The sequence below is a fragment of the Engystomops pustulosus genome, chromosome 1, assembly GCF_040894005.1.
Source record: "Engystomops pustulosus chromosome 1, aEngPut4.maternal, whole genome shotgun sequence".
Taxonomy (NCBI): Eukaryota; Metazoa; Chordata; class Amphibia; order Anura; family Leptodactylidae; genus Engystomops; species Engystomops pustulosus.
In genome coordinates this window covers 42,318,618-42,337,469 of record NC_092411.1, presented here as the reverse complement: position 1 = coordinate 42,337,469, position 18,852 = coordinate 42,318,618, and the positions used below count along the sequence as shown (strand labels likewise).

At 40.8% G+C, this 18,852-nt stretch overlaps 1 protein-coding gene across 2 annotated transcripts in view; it reads right to left on the bottom strand.

Annotated features, from left to right (window-relative positions):
- Positions 1–7,149: 7,149 nt before the first annotated feature.
- VCAN (versican) overlaps positions 7,150–18,852 on the bottom strand; it is a 72,722-nt gene continuing 61,019 nt past the window's right edge. For both annotated transcript variants that reach the window (XM_072139410.1, XM_072139416.1), the window contains 3 exons: positions 12,605–12,749; positions 10,767–10,949; positions 7,150–9,612 (listed from right to left, as the gene is read on the bottom strand). In XM_072139410.1, coding sequence (XP_071995511.1) covers positions 9,482–9,612; positions 10,767–10,949; positions 12,605–12,749 — 459 coding nt within the window. In that variant the 3' untranslated portion in view covers positions 7,150–9,481. The remainder of the gene's footprint in view (positions 9,613–10,766; positions 10,950–12,604; positions 12,750–18,852) is intronic.

Here is an 18,852-nt window from a genome sequence, read left to right as displayed (position 1 = left end):
TGCCCTTATTCTACATGATTCTACGGTTCCACTGGACACCGGTTTGGAGTGCTTGGGAGCTGCTGTGTCCACCAACGTTATACCACTAAGGGGAAATCAACCCACTGTATATCACTCTCAGACATGTGACTACCAGGTGAGCAATTTTCTGCTACTCATCTGAGCCATTATCCAAGCGTTGTCATACGATGCGCCGTCCTCCTTTGTTGTCTTTTTTCTCTCAATCCCTCTTATAGGGGAACAACGTGGGTGAACGTCTGTGTTTTATGGAGGCAATGCTCTTGGAGGAGAATCTAGTGCCACCAGGTGGTGGAGAGTCTAGAGGAGGAGAGAAAAAGAAGACTGAAGAGTTAGACCCCATATAAGTTCCCTTACAAGACAGTTTATAGCAGAATAAGTAATAGCCCTGACACATATTCTAATGCAAAATCTAACTTTTTGTTTGCATTAATAATGTCATGGTATAAAAACTTTTTATGGAAAGGCAACCACCCTAAAATTGCATGTATGATGGTGGTCTTCTCAAAGAAAATAACTAACATACAATACATATATGACATCAATTAACAAATAATTTTTTAAAGAATATATACCTTGGAGTTCACTTAGTTTTCTTAGTTTTGTCTTACTTTTTCCCATTTGTAAGGTGAGTCCAGGTGAGCTGGTTGCAAATCGGTTATCTTAAAACGTTATTTCTGCAAAATTCTGAAGAAGCCCCTTAGGTATCTGCAAACTTTTGGACAATGCCACCTTGGATCTTACGTATATCTTCTTAAACTGGCAGAAGACTAGCTAACAACCATTCCCAGATGGGAAAAAATACCATGAACAATACTTCAGCCATGGCAACTTTAAGGATTTGTCTTCATTGGAGTCTGATAAAATGAATAGGTAATTGGAATTCAGGTAGGTGTAACATGTCTATAAGTCCAGGCTTGTTGCTTGAGAATTAGAAGTTGAGAGAAACATGCCCAATCCCTTCTCAGCGTTCATCTCTACACCACTTCATGGCGTGGCAGAAAGGCCCTGATGAATATCCCCCAAGGTTTCTATAACACTTGTTCAGTTTCAACTTTCTTTTAGAAGATCAGTGAGAAAGTGAATAGATACACTGAGATGTATATGTAGGGCTTACAAAGTTTTTTCTAGGTACTGGGCTGATTCTAGCCTGTTGCCTGAGGTGAAAATTTCAATTACACCCACCATCCTACATCTAATGCCATGCTGTATTTGGCTCGCCAAAATTGCAGATCTGTAGAAAGCATCTAGAACCAGAAAATGATTACAACTTATATATAGACAGGACCCCCATAGGTACTATATATAGGCAGGTTTGATGATCCTGGTCTGGGTTAATTGTACAATTGCCACCAAAAAAGGAAAATTGATCACAACAAATCCACTAAAACATGATTTTCTTTATATAAAGCTTCTTAAAAGCATCACAGATTAGTAGGTATCAAGTGGGCAATCTGATGTTTTTATGAGGTTTTAAATAAAGAAAATGATGTTTTAGAGCAGCATTCCCCAAACTACGGACCGCTTCGATCCGGCCCCCGACGTTTGCCGCGGCAGCGCCGGGACCTCGCGGCCTGCGACAGTCTGGCAGGAGCCTCTGTCTGTCTGGACAGGAAGCTCCTGCCCGTCACTGTATAGTGCTCGATGCGGCCATAAACGGCCGCTTGAGCACTATTACTGGAGCGATGTGGCCGGAATACAACCCTGGCGCACATTGCTCCATGAACTAGGCTGCGCGGCCGTGCGATGACGTCATCACGTGGCCGCGCACCCCTTCATTCCCGGACGCGGCAAGAAGATAGAAGACGCACGGCGGTGAATACAGGGTTTTTATCTTTTATTAAAAAGGGCAGTTAAAAGATTGTGGTAGCCGGGGGCCAATAGTTAGTTATGAGGGGCAGCTTAGGAAATAATTAGTATGAGGGACAGCATAGGAAATAATTAATGGTGGAGGGGCAGTATAGGAAATATTTAATGGTGGAGGGGCAGTATAGGAAATAATTAATGGTGGAGGGGCAGTATAGGAAATAATTAATTATGAAGGGCAGTATAGGAAATAATTAATGGTGGGGGGGCAGTATAGGAAATAATTATGAGGGGCAGCATGGGAAATAATTAATTATGAGGGGCAGTATAGGAAATAATTAATTATGAGGGGCAGCATAGGAAATAATTAATTATGAGGGGCAGCATAGGAAATAATTAATTATGAGGGGCAGCATAGGAAATAATTAATGGTAGGGGGCAGCACAGGAAATAATTAATTATGAGGGGCAGTAGAGGGAATAATTAATTATGAGGGGCAGCATAGGGAATAATTAATTGTGGGGGGCAGCATAGGGAATAATTAATTTTGATGGGCAGCATAGGAAATAATAGTGGAGGGGCAGCATAGGAAATAATTAATGGTGGGGGGAAGCATAGGAAATAATTAACGGTGGGGGGAAGCATAAGACATAATTAATGGGGGAAGGGCAACATAGGAAATAATTAATGGTGGCGGTGTAGGAAATAATTAATTATGAGCGGCAGTCTAGTTATTAATGGGGGGAAGGCATATTCAATAATTAATGGAGAGAGGTCCCAGTATATTAATTAATTAATTGGGACAATATATATAAAATAGTTCAGAAGGTAGTGCAGTATATTAAATAATTAATTGAGGGGGGGTACCAGTGTATTATGGATGCAGTCACATGTACCGCTATTTATTTTTAAACTTAAGTCCGGCCCTCCAACGGTCTGAGGGGGACAGTGAACGGCCCCCTACGTAAAAAGTTTGGGGACCCCTGTTTTAGAGGATGTGCTGCGATCAACTTTTTTGTGGCAATTACTACTTCACCTGCAGTCCAAGTGGGCACCGCTATTGCACACCTATACATGCTAGATCCAGGGGTAATTCACTCTTTATCGTGGAATAAGAATTCTACTTCGGAACAAGTGGGGTGAGCTGCATGAACTTTTACCCTATATTTTCTTAATTGTGCAATGACTCAACTAAATACACTTTTAACAAACCTGCCCCATTGTATCTACGGTTACTCTACAAGTGCGATTCTGTAAGCTACATATCTGTACCTAAATCTGTGATGTGTGATGCTGTGGTCAGAAGGTAAGAGTTCTCCTTTATATGTAAGCAGTCACCTTACTTAGTGAGGCAGCTGAGAGTATACACTTATGGTATCAGGCATACTCCTGTAATATGTCAGTTTACACTGTTTGTACCTCTAATATGTTCAGGCGTTGAATACTTTGTTGATGGTTTAACTTATTCTGTACATATAAGTGGTGATCAGACCTGCAGCAGGGATAAAACAAGAAACCAGAAGCATAACTTGAAGGTGCTGACTCCAGTGTAAAACTATGTATTATTAATAGTACTGGCCCCTTTATATTGGGAAGAATCTCTTTATTGTCCTACAGTTAAGCCCCCAGGAGATACAAAGCTGCAGAGGAACAGAACCTTCATTTATTGAGAAGTCCCATCTAGATAACAGAGAAGTCATCATAGCTCACAGCCTTCTGTTCTGGATAGTGATTAAACTACAAATTGAAGCGAGTTGCGCTGTGCAAAAGACTGCAAAAAAACTGAAATTTTGGCAGTAGTGTCAAATTAACAAAACCTTATTTCATATCTACAAAAACCTAATCAGATGAAAGATAATTCATGTTTGCCTGTGATGAGAACCTCTGTAGGGCAGTGGTGGCGAACCTATGGCACGGGTGCCAGAGGTGGCACTCGGAGCCCATCCTGTGGGCACTCAGGCCATCGCCCCAATTTCACCAAACAGGACCACATCCACCAAATCTTCCTGCAGTCCCAAGCAACTTAAGGGATGCTGCTCTCAGCGCTATTTTAAAGCAACACTTCACTGGCTGTTTGAAACAGCAGGAAAAGTGAGAAGGTGATGACATAACTGCATTGTCTTTGGAGGTTATCCTGCTGGACCCACCATTCTTCCTGGAGAGAAGCTACAATGATAGTCTGAATTTGCCCACCTTCTTTCAACTGCATTCGTGGCCTTAGGAGAGCCAATACAACTGAATGATGTTGAAGAACCGGTAGCAATAAGTTACTGCTTGAAATGCCATGTTGGCACTTCATGGTAAATAAGTAGATTTTGGTTGTAGTTTGGGCACCAGGTCTCTGAAAGATTCGCCATCACTGCTGTAGGGCCTCCTTGCCTGTAGGGCACAATACATAATGGGGCTCATTTACCTACATTTACCTACCCGGTCCTGTCGCGATCCCGCGGCGCGTTGTCAGACGTGGATTCAGGTTCTGCCGGGATTCACAAAGGTTATGCGCCTGATATCCAGTAGGTGTCGCTGCTGTGCTGAGGTGCGCCGGAGTTCACCTTCTTCTTCTCGGTGCATGTAAGTGCTTGATCTTGTGACACATTTCGTTTTTTAAATTCCGTGATTTTTCGGAAAAATTCGGGAAACCCGATGAAAGTGCGGCCGCGAAGCCCTTAGTAAATAAGCCCCATAGAGGCACATTTACTAAGAGTCCAAATTCCGCATTTTCATTGGGTTTTGCAATTTTTTTTCGTTTTGCCTTGATTTCCACAGGGTTTTTGGCGCACGCGATCGGATTGTGTCGCATTGGCGCCAGCTTGCATGCGACACTCACTAATTGTGACCGTCGGACAACCCAACTGATTCGGACAAACCGCGGAATTTAAAAAGCAAATTGTGTTGCAAGATCAGCACTCACATGCACCGGGAAGAAGAAGGTGAACTGCGGCGCACCTGAGCGGGGGAAGTGATAGATGCAGGAAATTGGACTCACGATCTTAGTGAATCGCGGCAGCTCCGAATCCTCAACGCACGGCTGGATTGCGACGGGACGGGTAAGTAAATGTTCCCCATAGTATTGCAGTTTTATGTTGCCTCTAAGGTGTCTGTGGATGGTACCAGTATTTTCTCCATTCCCCCCGTTCATCGATTTACAGAAGTAACGGCTAGGATTTCCAATCAGTTTTTGCCATGTTACCATATTGAGGAAATGTACTTAATAGTTGATTCCACAATTGCTCTAGATTTTGGAAGGAGCAGCAGGGCATCTGCTTAACCACAGAACTCTTTGTGAGTTTCTGTAATACTAGTACATGGCTGCAAGGAATTGGTTCCTGATGAGTGGACCAGAACCCACAAGGGTCTGTGCAGAATATTGCGGGTTTGGGTCCCTGAACGAAGACTTCAGTCAGAAATCTGCCTTTTAGGTCTGTCTGATCTCTCATTACCCACCAATCAAGCATGAATCAAGCACCTATCCAATGAATATCATTTATCTATTTTAGAATTTAAAGATAATGGGCTACATTTATAAATGTGTTTGCGCCAGTTTTCGGTCATACTTTGCACTGAAAAGAATGTGCAAATTGCTTGTACATTTACTTATAAAGTGTCTGCACCAGTATTGTGTCGCGGCTGTACTATACCTGACACGCCACAAAATTCTGCACCTAAAGGGGCGCCTCAAGCTCATTTACATACAGTCCTTCATCCTGGTGGTAGATGCCCTTAAAGGGCATGGATGGGATCTGACCGGCTGGTCTGTATAAATCATGACCAGATTGCCAAGACAGGGGGAAGCAGGGCAGAGTGCAGGCTCTCACCCATTACCTGCTGCATTGGTAATGTGAAGAAGGCACCAAAAGAAGAGTGAAGGCACAGAGAGGAACAAAGTTGTTTTTTTTTTCATATATATATACCATTGGCTATTGTTGGACATAATTGTGACTGCCGACTACTCTGGGAATTGCAGTGAATGCTGGCTACTGGGAGCAGGCGCTGTGACTACTGGCTACTGGGGACAGACTCTGTGACTACTGGCTACTGGGGACAGGCTCTGTGGCTACTGGCTACTGGGTGCAGGCACTGTGCATACTGTGGGTTTTGTGACTAGTGACTACTAAGGTCAGGCTCTTTGACCACTGGCTACTGGTGGCAGGCTCTGTGTTTACTGGCTACTGGAGGCAGGCTCAGTGTTTACTGGTTGCTGGGGCAGGCTCTGTCACTGTTTCTTCAGAGGGCAGGCACTGTGATACTGGCTACTGGGGGCATTACTGTGACTACTGGGGGCATCACTGTAACTACTGGCTACTAAAAGCAGGCACTGTGACTACTGGGGGAAGGCACTGGGGCTACTAGCTACTGGGGAAAGGCTCTGTGACTACTGAGGGCACGTACTGTTATTACTGGCCACTGTTGGGCAGGCACTTGTCTATTGGCTACTTTGGACAGACACTGTGACTAATAGTTTCTGGGGGCTGCTTTTGTGACTATTGGTTACTGTGTGGGGGCACTCTAACTATATTGGCTACTGCCTGGGGGAACTATTACTATATTAGCAACTGAGAGGGGAATGTTACTGTATTGGTTACTGTGAGGACATGATAGTGATCTCTAGGGGAATGACAGAACAGTATTTAGTTTTTGATAAGAAGATAGAGGAGATGATAAAGGGAGAAGCCTAAATTCTGCAGAGTTGTGGCTGGAAGAAGCTGCAGTGGTAACCAGGTAGAAGAAGAAGATGTCTCCTCCAATCAGACATCATCAGTTTTACAGTAATCTCACAATCCTGCACGAAATATTCAATATTTTTTACACTGAGTTTGGTTCTATTTTTATGTGCTGTGTTCCGGAGCTGCATTTACTTACGTTTTGGGCCAAAAAACATCCTTAGTCATAGCCATGTCATAGGCTATGACTAAGGGTGTTTTTTTGCCCAAAATTTGTCAGCTTGTCTGCATGTATGTACTGACTCTTTTAATGTAATCTAATAAAACATTGAAGATTTTTTAGTCCAGTGCCGGACCTCCTTCAACTTTTCTCCAGTGTTTGTTTCGTTGGTGTCCGAACGTCTTGTTCCATGGCAGGGACCTGAAATTTTATTGGACCCACAGATACAGGGATCTCCAAGAGTGAGCTGTATTGGCTTTTTTTTTAATATATTTGTTCTTTCCAGAATGGCTTATACTGTATGACATGAGTGTACAGGCTCACGATACCTGCACAAGACACTTGGACATTCGAGTGTTTATTGGTTTTTTGTTATCTAGAATTACACAAGGTTCTATTTAGAAAATAATTAAAAATGAATAAATAAAAACACTATAAACCATAGACTAGCAAACAAACAAAATTTCTTTGGTGAAACAGAAGCAGATATAAAAAGTTACAAAGGTTTAGACTTTCATTCACAAATACCCAAAGGTTCACATTATATACTATACAAGTTATAATATAAATACAGAAAAAAAGTATTATGTGCATTGTAATAGTAGAAAAACATACAGGTCAACACTGTGGTGCATTGCTGTCAAGTAAAAAGTATGATAACACAAGGTGCAGCAGTCAGAGGAATGCATCAATCACACTACAAGTAATAAGGACTGTATGCCGAGAAGCCATACTATGCATATGGACTTTATGGAGTGGCTATCTTCCAGCATCAGAGCAATTTCCAATTCTTCAAAGGAGTTGGCTTATTGCAATAAATAATAGACTTGTGTGGCCAGGGGAACTTCCAGTAAGTCATAGCGCCCCCTAGCGGTGACAATTTTTTTTTTAATTTTCTAAAATTTCACTTTCAAACCATAATGGTTAGACATTGTCAATATAACATACATCTCAATGTTATCTCTGAAACATGCCTATAATAAATCAGGCTCAAATGATGACATTACAGGCTCTTTGCTTGATGTTGATCATTTTCCGTTAGTTAAAGTGCACTGGTCACATACACAAAGTAGAGGCAGCCATTTTCTAGGCCATTAATAGGAATGTATAGTGTCCAGAATTATTATGGTTTGTCCCCGGTATCCAGAGAATCGATACACTGTATTAAATATTGGTGCGGCCCAAAAAATGGCTTCTTATACTTTTGTGTAGGCAAACTGTACACTTCCATACAAAGATAAATTACTATTAAGGGATCTTAAATGCAGATCATTTAATGTATGTTCAATATAAATGTATATAAAGATTTTTTTTTTACATATTAGGTAATTCTACCACAGTTGAAAGTGATCATACCTAATGATGATATGTCCGTTCAGGACTGCCCATTAGTCTATACGTTTTTTTCAAGTGAGCAGATATCCTGACTTCTCGATTTGTAAACTTACAGTAACTTAAAATATATTCAACTTGCTCCTAAAAACAAGAGATGACAAAACTGATGCTTAGAATTCATGGTCGGCATGCATGGCACGGAAGCCCCCTATAAGCTAGATCGGTATGGCTTCCTACACTGTACGCTTCACAGCTGCCGCATTCATCAATAAACATTCATCATTTTATTAAAAAAGACCTAGAAAATGATTATATGTACAAAATTATTTACTTTTTTATTTTTATTACTTTTTTTTTTTACAAAAAAAAATCGTAGAACGCACCTTGAATTTACGCTAGCGCGTTTGAAGACACTGAAAAAATGTTTAAAAAAAAATTCCCCCTTTTTTGGTGAAAAAATCAGGAGTCTCCCACTAGGTGCAAGTTCTATGGTACAAATTCAGAAGTGACATAGCTTGTTGCATGGGGTTGCATGTTTTTTGTGCAGCAGTCTAGACATTATTTATAAAACTTGCATCCAATAAAATGATGCAATCTTTACGTAAAATCGGATGCAAATACGGTGCGTGTATGTCAGGTCTGAGTTTGCATCCATGACCCATACAAATAGCTCACTTTGTGTATTAGTACTATAAAATCCCTCAAAACAAGCTGTTTAAAAAAAAAAAACATGCATCCAACAGAAGTGGTCATGGATGGATTAAAAAAAAACTAGAAAAAAAAAATAAAATAAAAAAAAACTTTGGAGTGGAATTGATATTCCCCACATATATTTTTATCCCTTTTTCACAACACATAAAAAATAATAATATATGGCACGAATGTCATAATAATGCACCTGGAAAAAAAAATTCTTATGTGGCACTAATTTTTTTTTTCTTTTATGCCAAGGTTTTAGTTCTTTCCAGCCTTGATCAACTACTATTGGCTTATATTAGTGATTTATCAGTTAAGCTGTATTGCATTAAATTGTTATTAAATACGCCTGACTTTAGTATGACTACTTCAATTTTATATACATGATTAGAAAACATATTTAGATCATCTTATTTACAAAGGTCATCAGAGCTAGGGTCAATATTAACATAAGCATTAATACAATATGTTTGCTTGCCTTGGTGACATAAAACTACATTTCATACTAGAAGTACAGTTTCTAGTAGGCTGGAGATTACGCTTAGATCTGGTTTAGTTCCCTATAAGATTTCAACGCTTGATTAAAAACATTTGTTCTTGTATTCTTCTGTAGTCTGAGTGTTGCCATCGTCCATAAAATCCATGATGGGATCAGCTAGATAACGCTTCTTAAAATTAAAAAGAAAGGCACTGTGATTTAGGACTTTGGCAGATAGGATGTCCATTCAAGAGAAGTCTGTTTCATTCAACGTGGGGAATCCTGCCAAGTCCTGCTCCAACGGTGGAGATGTTTAGGAGTGTGTAGTGGAGTCCTCATCTCGGGTGGGCTAAATTTGTAGTAATATTTCTTGGAGTAAGTCCTTTGGTAGATGGAAGCTAAGAATAGAAGAAAGACATCTATGTTATCTGTATGTCATCTACAGGGCCAGGTAGGTGGAGGCCCCTGGGTACAAAATCTGGTCGGGGCCCCCATTGAATGTAGCTCAAAGTGCGGTACATATTACTATTCTGATTATCATTAATATTCTAAACTTTCTCCTAGGTGGCATAGCGGTAGTGTTAATAGCCTAGTTTCGGCCTAGCTGGCACAGTGCAGTGGCAGTAGTACTGACTACTAGTCCTAGTCTCCATGCAAGTTCCACACACCACTGCTTCCCTGAGAGTTCCCTCTAACAGATTGGGCCGTTTGATCTGTGAGGAAGTAAAACCTAACACTGATTGGCTAAGTGGGGAATCAGGTGACACTCTGAATGTAGCACAGCTCTGTTAAAGCATGCTGCATGTAGAATCTGTTTGAGTACTCCTGGGGTAGGGGGCCACGCTCTAACTGACAGAGAACCAGTGACTCACTGTCACAGTTTGGAGGCAGGTACATGTGCAGGGGAGTGGTACCGCCTCAGAGACACTCACAGCTGTCTGCTGACTGTTGAACATTGCTGGTAGGGCCCCCTTATGAGTAAAGTGGTTGGGGCCTTGGAGCTAGCACTCCAAGAGCCCTCCCTATAATCCGACCCTGGTCACCTATGTTAAATTAACATATACCGTGAAGAACCAAGACTTCATAAAGTATGACCTCTGTTCTAGACCTCCATTTTTAAAACCAGACAGAAGCTCCGGTAGAGCTGGTGACCAGGTTAAATGTTGTGTCCAATAACAGGTAATTTTTCGGGTTTGCTGAGCCGAACATAAGCTTCTTTAAAAACCAATAAGGGTGGTCCTAATAAAGTCGCTGCTTAAAAATTTCAGGCATTGCAATATTTCTAATAAATTGTTTCTATGCAAGAATAATATAAGGTTGCTGTTCAGAGAATCATTTTTTTACTGACTGTTTTAACATGTTTTAACCATTTTTGCCTAAAAGATAATGGGGACCTATTATCTTATAGGGTGTGAAAATTTACAGCCCTCAGTCATCTCTGAAAAGAAGAGTTGAAAGTTGTTCCAGCTCCACTGATGTCCTAAAACAGGATATAAACATGCAGCTACTTTTTACAAGCCCCTAGCTAAAAATACCCCACAAAAATACTTACGTTTCATACAGGTAACTTTAGGTAGATCCCACCTTCCATCACCTCTGCAACGTATAGTTGGCATATGCCGTTGAACAAACCCATCTTTACAGTGGTAACGGATCATCGAATTTATTTCGTATCTTGGTTTAGTCTTTCCGAATGTCTTGGCGTTTTCAACAAGAGGAGGCTGTCCACAGGCAACTAAAACACAAACAACCAGTTATGGGTTACTAGGAACTTTATTTTCAAGAATAATTTTCAAGCTTTAGGTAAATCTGACGCGCATCAAGAGTCCTAGCGTGACCTCACCACCCTCCTTCCCAATTCCACTCTGCACTTGTCAGCCTGATACAACTTAATTGTTTGCTAAAATAAACTTAAACTTCTCCGCAGACCAATTATCTCTCTAGACTACAGACAGGTTCACAAGTTTAAATACCAGCCTTAAACCCACGAAAAGAAGAGAAATGAATAACCGTCTCATTATTTCCACGATATAGTGTAAAATATTTCATGTAAATAGCGATATTACTCATATTAAGCATTATGCAATGGTCTGTTGTGTGCGTAGAATTTTGCAACTTAGTGCGAGAATATGGTAAAAATCTAAATTTTCTGATGAATTTTAATTATTAATGAACTTTGCAGTTTCTTAAGACAGTGACACTAACCCATGTCCAACTTAATATGACATGCTGGGAGATTTAGTTTTCTTGGTGACTGTGCAGTTCCTTAGTATTACATGTGTTGTATTTATGCTTACTGTGTTACACAGTGAGTATTTTAGGGTTTTGGTTAGGCCAGCCACCTGTGCTTTAAAATATCTAGAATTGTGCTTTAGAATTGTGTTTGCCTTTTAGATTTTTGCAGTTCTTTCTAACACAAACTCTGGAGACTCTTGGTTTCTATATATTATATACTTTAAGCACTAGTCATATACACAATTTATTTGTGTATTTATAGTTATGTCAGGGGAGCACTTTTTGCACGTAAAGTAATTTTTATAAAATACTCTTTTCACTTTATTAATATTTGTTAGATTATCCTTAAAGGGATTTTCTCATGAAACAAGTTAATCCCTATTAATAGGATAGGACCTAACCTGCTGATCAGTGCGGGTCTCAGTTATGTGACTCCCACAGATCACAAGAACAGGGGTACGATGTACCCCAGTCGGGCGCCTTGTCGCTCCTCGAGATGACCGGAGGAGCTGCTCACGCCTGGTTGGACTGCCGTTCATCTCTATGAAGCTGATTGAGATTACCGAGCGTGGTGGAGATTTTTTCCTAAACCTGTCCGGATTTTATTGCCAAATATGAAACAATCATAATCCCCTTTCTTGTTCTGAACCCTTCAGTCTATGCAGACATCATCCTTCAAACCATTATGCCGAGAGTTTTCTAATATACCTTTACATCTTAGCCTAAAATATTCATCACGTTTTTTAAAAAGTTGAATATATATTTTCATCAGAATGCCAAGTTCTCCTGGATGTTTCTGACACATGTTCAATTTAAGGGGAGCTGAGCTGCAGTACCTCAGCATCTCCACTACACTGTAACAGAGCTGTCTACTTCTGGCTTCCACCATTGTGAAGAAACTGCATTGGAGACCTGAAACAGCTGATTGGTGCAGGGTCCAGGCATGGAACCCCCACCATTCTGATATGGATAATCAATCCCGAAGATGGCCCGGGAAAATCCCTTAATTGATTTATAGTATATTCAAGGAGGACCTACACTATAGGAAAGAAGGACGGTCTAATGATCTAACACAGACAATAGCCAACAAATTGCTCAAAAGACAATAAATTGTACATTAAAACACGAATTAGTAAAATTGTAATGTATGAATACCTGTTCCCTTCTTGCAGGTGTATGTGAGATGATAGTTGCACGGTACGTCATTCCACTGTCCGTTCTCGTGCCAAATAATGACGACACAATCTTCACCCGCAGAGAAGAAACTGTCTGGTTGGTTTGGCCTCCAGTTTTCATATTGCTATAGGTAAAAATACATTTATTTGGTATGTTTTTACATTATTCTTCCAATACTTTGTACAATATTTGGTAAAAAAAAAAAATATTTAAAACCATGCCAGGGTAATGACTGGCACAGTGAAGGGCCTGAAACAAAATGCAGATTATTTATTCTTCTCTTGACTGCTTTACTTATAAGGTTAAAAATTAGCGAGCTCAGAAGTTTGTGTGTTTTCTCAACATCTCCATGAGTGACATTTTATGACCTCACAGCTGATTACATCATCAAACACCTTTATCTTGGCTTAACTACTCTAGTTTTTCTCAAGGTCTATGCCAAAAATCTTTACAAGAACAAGTTCACTTTCTTTTCATTTTTTGTAAACGTTTAATCCTCTCTTAGCCCTTTGGGCCATTGCCCAATACCATGATCCTCTGCCATGATTTCAATGAGATCGTAATAATGGTGATATATTAATGTAAAGGTTTGATGATTACTTTAGGTTTGAATGGAGAGTAGTAGAATATACTACTACTTTCAAGAATAAAATTCATTAAGCATAGGAAATCTTACAAGTTCGTGAATTGATATAATTTTTTACAACTCAACGATTTCTCTACAGATATTATGAATAAGTCGACAGGCAGGTAGGTGGTCATGACCAGTTGGGGGCTTGTCTCACTCTTTGACACCATCCAATCAGGGATGATCAGATCAGACTCTGTGGGGACACACCCCATCTATTATTTTTAACCCATGAAATGCTTATGTTCCTAGGCAAGTTGTGAATTACTGGTTTTTCTAAGCCCAAAATACAACCAAGGGAAGCAGCAACATCTCTTTTTGCAAATACTTGGTTGAAATTATCAGGGACTTATGGTATGTTGTATTGAAATGACCCATGAAAAAGAAACATTTAGAAATTTTGTCTTTTCCTCCTATAATAATTTCCCCTGAAGACCATATAGAAGTGAGGTACAAATGGAATACAATAAGATAATTGTTACATCTGTGCCTGCGTTATCCTCTGTCCATAGAGTCAGTTTGTTTCATTCTGCCACTTTCTAGTCTAATCTCTGGTGTATTCACTCTTCTGGCAGCCTTGATCGGTTTACACCACTCCTCTATGTCTCCTGCAGACTCTGCTCTGGTTTACTAAAAGTTAACCTGCTGTGATTGACAAACTCTCTCTCCACTCCCTTTGCCATCTTGTATCACTTCAGAAAACTGATCCAATCACGTTCTAGACCAGGGTTATAGATTCTCATCTTGTGTATCTTTGACCCTTTGAGTATATTCTTGACGTTCCAATTTGTCTGGTGATTTTTATTGTCCTCTTTGTTTTGACCCATATTTGGCAACAATCAATACTATGTCTGTATTATCTTGTGTTTGTCTCCGTGTTTGCCCTTTGACGCAGGTAAGAAACATTGACTAGTTGTCTACCTACCACCTAGGCTAGGTCGGGCAAGTAGGCAGAGACAGTTGGGAAGGTGTTTAGCCTTATGGCCCACAGTCTCTGTCTTTTTCTTTAGTCCCTTCTCTGACCCTGCATAACAATTACTAGTTAATGTGTCGGTTTTAGCGATCCATGTGTGTCAGCCCAGAAGCCATCTATATCCTGGGCACATCCCTCTTATGACATCACCATTAGTTTGGGGTTTAAAGTTGTTAAATATTGCTTTCCTGCAGCTATTTTAACTTTTTTCCTATTTGTATTCTGTGTAGTTTTGTGTCTAAACCTGAGTTTTACATAATTATTGAATATGGCAGTTTTATGGATTCAGTCATAAATATTCCCCAAAACAGCAATTTTTATACTAATACATTTTCCCTGATTCAGCATTTTAGGTTTCAGGCATAAAGTTGTTTGAGTTCTTTAAATGTCAATGTAGTCAGTCCCTTTTTTAAGTTTAATGGCAGAAAAATGTAATATTGAGGCATGCAGAGCTGTACTTTTCCATCCAGCGTGTTGGAGATTAAATGGCAGTCTTTGCATTTATTGTTAGAGATTAGATGTCAGGCAGCTGAAAGCATTGATCGGAGATCTGGGCCAGCTCCAGGAACTGCTTTATTTGATCATGTTTGCCCTTGAAATTACTTTACAATATTGTTTGTTACTAGGTATAAACTTGGAAGAAAAGTTCAAGGGAAATAAAATGTGATGAAAAGTCTCCTGCCTTTTACGTCATCAGTCACACATTCCTGTCCATAAATGGCCGCGGTTGGAGGGTCATGTGATCTTATCTGTCCATGAACAATCGCCAGTTACAGATCACATGACCCTCCATCTGCGGCCATTTTATGGACAGGAATCTCTGGCTGATGAGGTAAAAGACAGGAGGCTTTGGAAAATAACCTTATATCCTTACACACACACTTACACACACATTACAAATAAACAGGAGGTAAAGTGGACAACCCCTTTAAGTGTGTTTTTGCTTCCTTGGCAAAGTTTCAGTAGATACAGCACCAAAACCTAATTGGAGGCTACACACCCTTTAATAGGGAGAATCCAGCTACATGTCGTCAAAGCTTTAACAATGCTAGAAAATCAATGCTCAATGGCTCAATACATGGTCTACTGTTTGACCCCACCGATTCATGACCTAATGCAGAATCTGTACCAGATTCCTTAGCTAAGGCATAATGCACACAAACGTGATATAGATAGTGATTTGGTAATACAATTTGCAGCTGGATCACTGTCCCTATGGACATCTATGGCACCTAATCATGGTGCCGGGAGCACACGCTGTCTCACCGCACCGTGACCATGCATGGAAAAATATAGGCCATGTCCTATGTTTTGCGATAATATGGTGCTAGTCTTTCTATGGAGAGGGGAGGGGTAAGAAGCGCTCACCACTCCTCTCTCCTGCACCAGGCTGGGTGCTCACCTGGGCCGTATGCGTTCTAGTGCATGAGGCCTAAAATGGATTATTTATAGAGCTAGTCTCCTTATTTGGGGAAAACACCCTAAGGGACCTCTAAGGATCTGTGTATGATGGTATCTCAGATTCTATCAAAATCATTTCCGCTTTATTTTGGACAAAGTGGTGGCGAACTAATTCTGTCATTCACCACAGAGCTTTGGGAGCAGAGAAGGATTGAAGGGAAATTTGTAAAAAATCATTAAAAAAATTAATGAAACCAAGAGGAGCTTTTCAAGAAAAATCTGTATCTTGGGGATCTAGCGGGGGCCATATACCAATTATCAGGACTATAGGAGCAAAATGGGTCTAGATCCAAACCAAATGTATTGAAAAATTCTGCAAAGCTTTGGAAAATCGAATCTTTGAAGAATCTGTAGTAAAAACACACGGATGCTGAGCTATTCTGGTGTGTATGAAGTGTTGTGCTGGGGTTCCCTGGGCCGACCAGAGACAATTTATCTGGGGTACCACCCCAATCAATCCTTAGACCCTAGCAGCATGTGTCACGAGAAATCAGAAGGAAAAGTTGTAAGTTGATAATGCCAATCCCTACTTGGTGTCCAACCAGTTTCTTAAATTTTACAGTAGAAAGGGTTTTATTAAATTCAGAAAATATCCGAACAAGCCCAAACATAATCAATATAAAACAGCGTCCAGGGATGAACCTGAACTTTCTGCTGCCTGAGGCAAGCTAGAGAACAGCGCCCCCTCCTGCCTATCCAATAGTAATATATCAGGTTATATTTTTTAGTTCATCTGATGAAAAAAAAAACACTATTTTTAAGTGTCAAGTTTGTAGCAGGTGACTTCTCCCCTGATGTTGCCTCCCATCTTGCTGCAGATGGTGCTGACTTGGGCAAGAGGCTCAACTCGCATGGTTGGTGCACCCCTGACTGTGTCATATATTTTTAAAATACTATATTGGGCATTGCTGTGTATTAGACAATTGTGCTAGACTAACATAGAAAGTAATCAGTAGCTATGGTTTTAGTTTTGCCATACAGAGTATTACTGTAGTAATGACACAAATCCTGGTATTCTGCATCCTGCAGTTTTGGCCCCAACACTTTTTGATATAGACAAGCGTATTCAGTGAACATGATCAAATATTTTTTTTATAAATACCTATACTATACCCCTTTCTCCACATTAAATATATCTGGTATCCCTATCCACAATGCAGGTTCTTAGAGCCGCACTTTTGACTTCATCTGCAATAGCCACAGATCACATACTGGACTCAGCATGAGAGGAGCAGTGCCATCTGGTGGACAGGATGTAAACTACACTTTGTCTCTGATTAGATTTAGATTTTTGGATTTTCTACCAAAGATTTTATTAAATTTTAGCGACTAACAAATGAAGCAGGACTGAATATATGTCACTTCATTTACCCTATGACATACATTCTTTTCCATACCTACTATTGGGCAATAAGCTTTAAGAAGATAATAATGTAATAACAATTCTTGTGTTAACTTATTTAGATATAATGATCTATTCTGGCCAAAATTGATGAATTTCACAAACAACATAAAAAATCTATGGATAAGGATGTAGAAGGGATCCATGATGTGGGTTAGCCTCCGTAGATAGATGACATCTTGGGTCCTCAGCTCATCATAAATAAAATGTGTAGAGAAGAGCTTCAGTTTACAATGGCTTTCCTTTGTGTACACAGATGTCTCATGGGCATTGAGATCTTTTATGGGGTTTTATAAATAGGACGTCGGACTTGGTTATATTTCAGATGCCATATAAGGTAACTGCTGGTTTCAGGAGAAGAAATTAGTCTATAAACGTCTGTGTTACTTCTGAAAAGAAATATGCTACAAGACACTGGCACCAACACGGCACCAAAACTATGTAAGACAGTGTTAGAGGATTGCTTAAAGGGGTCGTCCACTTTGTGTTAGAAGTTCTGTATCTGGACTCCCCAAAGATCATCTATAATCTATTAGGAAACCCAGCAGCTTGAACTCAATTTCCGCGCAGCACCACCACAGCAGAAGTGGCATACAGAAGTGCTCCCCTAACAGAAGAGACATACAGAAGTGCTCCCCTAACAGAAGAGACATACAGAAGTGCCCCCATATCAGAAGAGACATACAGAAGTGCCCACATATCAGAAGAGACACAGAGAAGTGCTCCCCCATCAGAAGAGACATACAGAGTACCACCACATCAGAAGCGACATACAGAAGTGCCACCACATCAGAAGAGACATACAGAAGTGCCCCCACAACAGAAGAGACATACAGAAGTGCCCCCACAACAGAAGCGACATACAGAAGTGCCCCCCCATCAGAAGAGACATACAGAAGTTCCCCCACATCAGAAGCGACATACAGAAGTGCCCCCACAGCAGAAGCGACATACAGAAGTGCCCCCACATCAGAAGCGACATACAGAAGTGCCACCACAACAGAAGTGACATACAGAAGTGCCACCACATCAGAAGAGACATACAGAAGTGCCCCCACAACAGAAGCGACATACAGAAGTGCCCCCCATCAGAAGAGACATGCAGAAGTGCCCCCACATCAGAAGCGACATACAGAAGTGCCCCCACATCAGAAGAGACATACAGAAGTGCCCCCCGCATCAGAAGAGACATACAGAAGTGCCACCACATCAGAAGAGACATACAGAAGTGCCACCACATCAGAAGAGACATACAAAAGTGCCCCCCTATCAGAAGCGATATACAGAAGTGCCCCCACATCAGAAGAGACATACAGAAGTGCCACCACAGCAGAAGAGACATACAGAAGTGCCCTCATATAAGAAGCGACATACAGAAGTGCCCCCACATCAGAAGCGACATACAGAAGTGCCCCCACAGCAGAAGCGACATACAGAAGTGCCGCCACATCAGAAGCGACATACAGAAGTGCCAGCACATCAGAAGAGACATACAGAAGTGCCCCCACAACAGAAGAGACATACAGAAGTGCCACCACATCAGAAGAGACATACAGAAGTGCCCCCACATCAGAAGAGACATACAGAAGTGCCCCCACAACAGAAGCGACATACAGAAGTGCCCCCCCATCAGAAGAGACATACAGAAGTGCCCCCACATCAGAAGCGACATACAGAAGTGCCCCCACAGAAGAAGCGACATACAGAAGTGCCCCCACATCAGAAGCGACATACAGAAGTGCCACCACATCAGAAGAGACATA